The sequence below is a fragment of the Rhincodon typus genome, chromosome 27 (assembly GCF_021869965.1).
Source record: "Rhincodon typus isolate 14 chromosome 27, sRhiTyp1.1, whole genome shotgun sequence".
Lineage (NCBI taxonomy): Eukaryota > Metazoa > Chordata > Chondrichthyes > Orectolobiformes > Rhincodontidae > Rhincodon > Rhincodon typus.
Window position 1 is genome coordinate 19,373,661 of NC_063358.1, and position 6,000 is coordinate 19,379,660.

General features: G+C 44.6%; 1 protein-coding gene across 1 annotated transcript in view; it reads right to left on the minus strand.

The window, feature by feature from the left end:
• Positions 1–2,557, minus strand: part of LOC109935514 (serine incorporator 1-like) — a 32,677-nt gene extending 30,120 nt beyond the window's left edge. Inside the window, exon 1 of the mRNA XM_020534152.2 lies at positions 2,408–2,557. Coding sequence (XP_020389741.2) covers positions 2,408–2,446 — 39 coding nt within the window. The 5' untranslated portion in view covers positions 2,447–2,557. The remainder of the gene's footprint in view (positions 1–2,407) is intronic.
• Positions 2,558–6,000: the final 3,443 nt, after the last annotated feature.

Consider the following 6,000-nt stretch of genomic DNA (forward strand, 5'->3'; position numbering starts at 1 on the left):
TTAACAACTCTCTGAAATGTCCTAACAACTCACTCAGCTCAAGGGCAATTAGGGATGGGCCACAAATGCTGGTCTTGCAGCAATGCCCACATCCATGAAATAAAGAAAAAGCTCAGGCTTTGTGCACACAGGGGACATGTAAACGATTGAACACCAACCTGTCAACAAAGCAAAAAGAAAATGTTACATACACTCAGTACTGGGACGTGAGTTATTTTCCAATGACATGAATGATTTGGACCCTCATACTTGAAGTATAATTTCACGTTAATAGAAGGAAGAGGGTGAAAAACTACAGGAAGACATAAATAAACATTCAGAATGAGTGTTAATTAGCAAATGAACTGCAGTGTTGATAAATGCAAAGCAGTAATTTCTGGTAGGAAGAATTAGCAGATCCCGTACTTCCTGAAAAACAAGTGTGAACATGGAGCCAAAGATTCCAGGGGTACAGGCACACAAAATACAAAAACTGGTGTTTTTTTTAATATAAAAAAGCATCAGTGTTATTTCTAGAACAAATAAACTTAAAAAACTAAAAAGTTATGTTAAGCTCACGTGGAACCTTGGTCAGACTATGCTTGGGAATACGTGTACAGTTCTCCATTATATCAAGTATATAAAGGCACTGGATATAGTTCTGTAGTACACTGGTAGTGTCCCTATCTCTGAGCCAGGAAGCTAAAATTTAATTTCCATCTACTCCAGAGGGGTGTCACAACACTTCTGAATAGGTTGATAAAAAAAATGTATAATCAGACCAAATGCACTTAGAATTCATGCAGTGCAATGGTATTGTACCTGAGCCAGAAGGGTTCAACCCCATATGCCCTGAATGTGTGTCATAACATAAAAGCCAAAAGAACTGCAGATGCTGTAAATCAGGAACAAAAGCAAAGTTGCTGGAAAAGCTCAGCAGGTCTGGCAGCATCTGTGAAGGAGAAAACAGAGTTAATGTTTCGGGTCTGGTGACCCTTCCTCAGAACATGTCTGAACAGGTTGGTTAAAAAAACAATAATGACATTGGAGGAGACTCAAAAGTAGTTGAAATAGTTGAGATAGTTGAGATGACAAACACATACATTGTAGGATAAGCGAAACATATGAACATGAAATGAGTGGAACGAAAAGTTGACAGGTTCAGAATAGTGAGATGAAGCTTAAACGCCCAATAGGTTTGATGTGCAAAGTTTCTGTACTGTAAATATTGTTCTTTGATTGTGTTTTTGGGAGCAGTTTGGCAAGTTGCACTTGCTCAGATAAATTAATAATTCAGATAAATAACATTTCAATTCTAATTTAGTACTTCAAAAATTGGTCAATTTGATAACCAACCATAATACTTACATACCTAACACGTAGGCTGATCTCAACAGCATGACTGCCTAAGTAAGTGAGGGGAAGAGAATAAAGTCTTTCAAATAATCATGGTGCCCGTCACAACCAGCCCCAATGTTACAGTTCAAAGCAAAGCAGTTTGGAGCCTCCCTCCTCAATCCCCAACCGCTGAGACTCAGCTGCTGCCAGACGTCTACTCTCAGGAGAACAAAGGAAGTAAATAAAACTACGTGAGCTGCAACCACTAGAGTTTGCAATTCAGTATCAACAAGGTCTTACTCCAAATATTATTCCTCTCTATCAGCAAGGGCTGAGAGTAAAAACCGAAAGAACTGTGGATGCTTTAAATCAGGAATAAAAACAAAGTTGTTGGAAAAGCCCAGCAGGTCTGGCAGCATATGTGAAGGTAAAAAACAGAGTTAACGTTTCGGGTCCGGTGACCCTTCCGTAGAGTGTTCCTTTAAAAGGACAGTGTCATGACGCAAAATTAACCATCTGATTTGTGATGATGCAAATCCTAAACTACATCGTGATGTGAGCCACAAGAAAAACAGCAAACTATTATTCAGGTACAAATAAAATATGTCCACAAAATATATCACGAGAATATTGTTACTTAAAACAAAGAAAATCGACAAAAACAAAGCAAATTAAGGAAGAAAGATGTTATGACACCGAGTTCATTAAACAGGAAGTGAAATATTTATCACACATAAAAATAGTCCAACTGTACAAATTCCCAGCTCCTGGAGAGAAAGCTAATAATTAAATGCACCTTTTCAAAGTAGACATAGAAGGGTATTTATGCTTTAATGAGGTCGGCAGACAGTGATCAGATTTGTAGACAGGAATACCAACATCAAAGCCACTTAAACACTGGAGTTTATTGTTGGATCAAGGGGAGGTAGTTACAGCTGGAGACCGTGTTGAGTTAGGGTTGACAGGCCTGGTCAGAGGGGGAAGAGCCCCCACACAGGAGAACAACAAGAGGCCAGGCCACCAGACAGAAACGTTCGACCCCACACACCTTCCCAGAGCAGGAAAGGTGACCCGAGATATAAATACTCACACAACTGGCCAGAGAACAGATTGCCAAGCAGGCTCCCATGGTGTCTCACACCCAGCACTGAACCTCACCGATCACCACGCAGTGTCTTGACTGCTCACTCGCCCCAGCTCCGGCCGACTGGGTCTTGCTCGGCTGTTTCCGGAATCGCGCGGAGTTGTTGAGGGTAGTGGAACCGGCACTCCACGAGGGCTCAGGAGTGCCGCCTCGCGGCCAGCGAAGACAGCTCGCCGCCATCCCCAAACAACAGCGCCACCTACAGGCTGGGAGGACCACAGTTCCTCAATCATAGGAAGGCTATCCGGCAGAGTGTGATTGAGTTTTCTGAAGGGTTCCGACTACTTTTGAGTCTTCTTCAATGTCATTATTGTTTTTTTAATCAACCTGTTCAGACATGTTCTGAGGAAGGGTCACCGGACCCGAAACATTAACTCTGTTTTCTCCTTCACAGATGCTGCCAGGCCTGCTGAGCTTTTCCAGCAACTTTGCTTTTGTTCCTGATTTACAGCATCTGCTGTTCTTTTGGCTTTTATGTTATGACACACATTCAGGGCATATGGGGTTGAACCCTTATGGCTCAGGTACAATACCATTGCACTGCATGAATTCTAAGTGCATTTGGTCAGCTTTCTTGCACCTCTGATGCTGCCTGGCCTGCTGTGTTCATCCAGCTGTATACCTTGTTATCTCAGTGTGATTGATCTTGGCTGACTTGAGTCACCAGGGGGAAGTGCACACCAGACACTGTAGCCCAGTAATGTGGCCTCAGCTGGAGTATTGTGTGCAGTTCTGGGCATCGCAGTTGAAGAAGGATGTTGAAGCATTACTCAGAGTGCTAGGCAGAGGCTTGGAGACTGCTTTGTGGAACACCTACGCTCTGTTCGTGACAAACGACTGCACCTCCCAGTCACGAACCACTTCAACTCCCCCCTTCCACTCCTTGGACGACATGTCTGTCCTGGGCCTCCTCCAGTGTCACAACGATGCCACCCGAAGGCTGGAGGAACAGCACCTCATATTTCACTTGGGAATCCTGCAGCCCAATGGTCTCAATGTGGACTTTACCAGCTTCAAAATCTCCCCACCCCCGACCTCATCCCAAGACCAGCCCATCTCGTCCCCGCATCCTTGACCTGTCCATCTTTTCTGCTACCTCTCCGCTCCTCCCACCTCACTGACCAACCCTCACCCCTACTTCCTACGTACTAGCCTCATCCCCGCCTCTTTGACCTGTCTGTCTTCCCTCCCAACTACCCGCCCCTCCCTCCTCACTGACCAACCCCCATCCCAACTCCCTACCTACACTCACCTGTACTGGCTTCATCCCCGCCTCCTTGACCTGTCCATCTTCTCTCCACCTATCTGCTCCTTTATCCGCCTTCTATCATCGGCTCCCCCTCTCTCTATTTGTTTCAGAGTCCCCTTCCCCTCCCCCATTTCTGAAGAAGGGTCCAGACCCAAAACCTCAGCTTTCCTGCTCCTCTGATGCTGCCTGGCCTGCTGTGTTGATCCAGCTCCACACCTTGTTATCTCAGGCTCCAGCATCAGCAGTTCCTACTATCTCAGACAGAGTGCTAGAATGGGTTTATGAGAAGCCTGCAAATGGTTCAAATGTCACCTGTAGGTGTTGCAGAGAGTGCACATGAACAAAGATGATGCTAACAAAAACACAAATTGCTGGAAAATCTTAGCATGTCTGGCAGCATCTGTGGATAGAAATCAGAAATAACGTTTCTGGTCCAGTGACCCTTCTTCAGAATGGATGGTAGCTAGGAAAATTTTTTTTTTATGTGTAGAAGATAAAAAGGGAGTAGGAGTAAATGGTAGGTGGGCATGGACCCAAAGAGAGAGAAGAACAGTTGGACAGACAAAGGAGTGGATAACAGTCAGCCTAGGAGAATGAATGGCTGCTAATGGGGACTATGAGTGATTAACAATGGGTTGTGCGTAATAGCAGACCATGTGACAATGAGACCTGGTGTATAACGGTTGCAGTAAGAATCTGGGAGAAGGTACCTCAAGCCCTAACATTGTTGAACTCGATATTGAGTCCAGAAGGCAGTAGAGTTCCCAAGTGGAAAATGAGTTGCTGTCCTTCCAGTTTGTGCTGAGCTTCGCTGGAGCACTGCAGCAAGCCAGAGATAGACATGTTGGCCAGGAAACAAGGTGGTGTGTTGAAGTAGCAGGCAACTAGAAGGTCAAGATCTTTTTTGCAGACAAAATGTAGGTATTCTGCGAAGATGGTCACCCAGGCTACGCTACGTTTTGACAATGTAAAGGAGACCACTTGGTGAGCAGCGAATGCAGAAGATTGAGTGAAGTGCAGGTAAAGCGCTGCTTCACCTGGAAGGTGTGTTTGAGCCTTTGGATACTGAGGAGATAGGAAGTAAATGGGCAGGTGTTACACGTTCTGTAGTTGCAGGGGAAGGTGCCACAGGGCTGTGGGGGAGGGGTGGGGTGGTTGGTGTTGAGAGTGAAGGAGTGTACCAGGGTGTCCTGCAGGGCCCTGTCAACTACAGTGCTGGGGAATCTTTGGTGGAGGAAGAAGGTGGACATTTTGGAGCCCCCTGTGTCGAAGTTGGCATCATCAGAACAGATACAATGGAGAAGGAAAAACTGGGAGAATAGAATCGATGCTTTACGGAAAGTAGGGTGTGAAGGTGTATAGTCAACATAACTATGGGAATCATTAGGTTTGTAGTGGGCAAACTATTCTCAGAAATGGAAACAGAGATGTCAAGGAAGAGAAGGGAAGAGTCAGAGATAGACCAGATGAGGATGAGAGCAGGACGGAAATTGGAATTAAAATTGATAAATTTTTCCAATTCCAGACGAGACAGGGAAACAGCACCGATGATATCATCAATAAACTGGAGAAAAAGTTGTGGGTGGGGGCCAGAATAGGACTGGAATAAGGAAAGTTCCACGTACCCCACAAAGAGATAGGCAATAACTGCGGACCATGCAGATACCCATGGCCACCCATTTTTGAAAGATGAAGCTAACATTGTTCAGAGAGATGGAAACAGTCAGTCTTAAACACGGTGAACTGTAGTTCAGTTCCTCCTTTGTATTTTAGTCATAGTTCATTATAAATGACCCCATCACAGAACATTGAAGAATGTAGCCCATTAACTTACAAAATCTTTCCATGCCCACACCCCCTCCAGTAATCCCAGATTAAACTCTCTCTCCTCAAAATTTACCAGCACTATCATTTCACAATTTGTTCAGTGTCAAAGCTGAAATAACTCCACAGAGGCTGGTATCGTATCATCACGTTGCCCTTTATTTACGTATGTAGCATTCTTGACACTGATCCAGCTCCGTCAGAGTCAGATGTCAGAGAGAACAGAACATCTACACTCCTGTTTATATCTGTCAGCCAGACTTCCCTGATTGGACCAGATTAATAGTCCCAATCAGGGAACTCATATTCAATGAGATGCACCGGGCTGACCTCATTACAATCACTATAAAAGGTACCTGTGATTTCTGTGATAACTCACAACAATGCTCCAATGATGGTATTCCTATTTTTTAGAGAGATAGTAGGAACTGCCGATGCTGGAGAATCTGAGATAACAAGGTGTAGA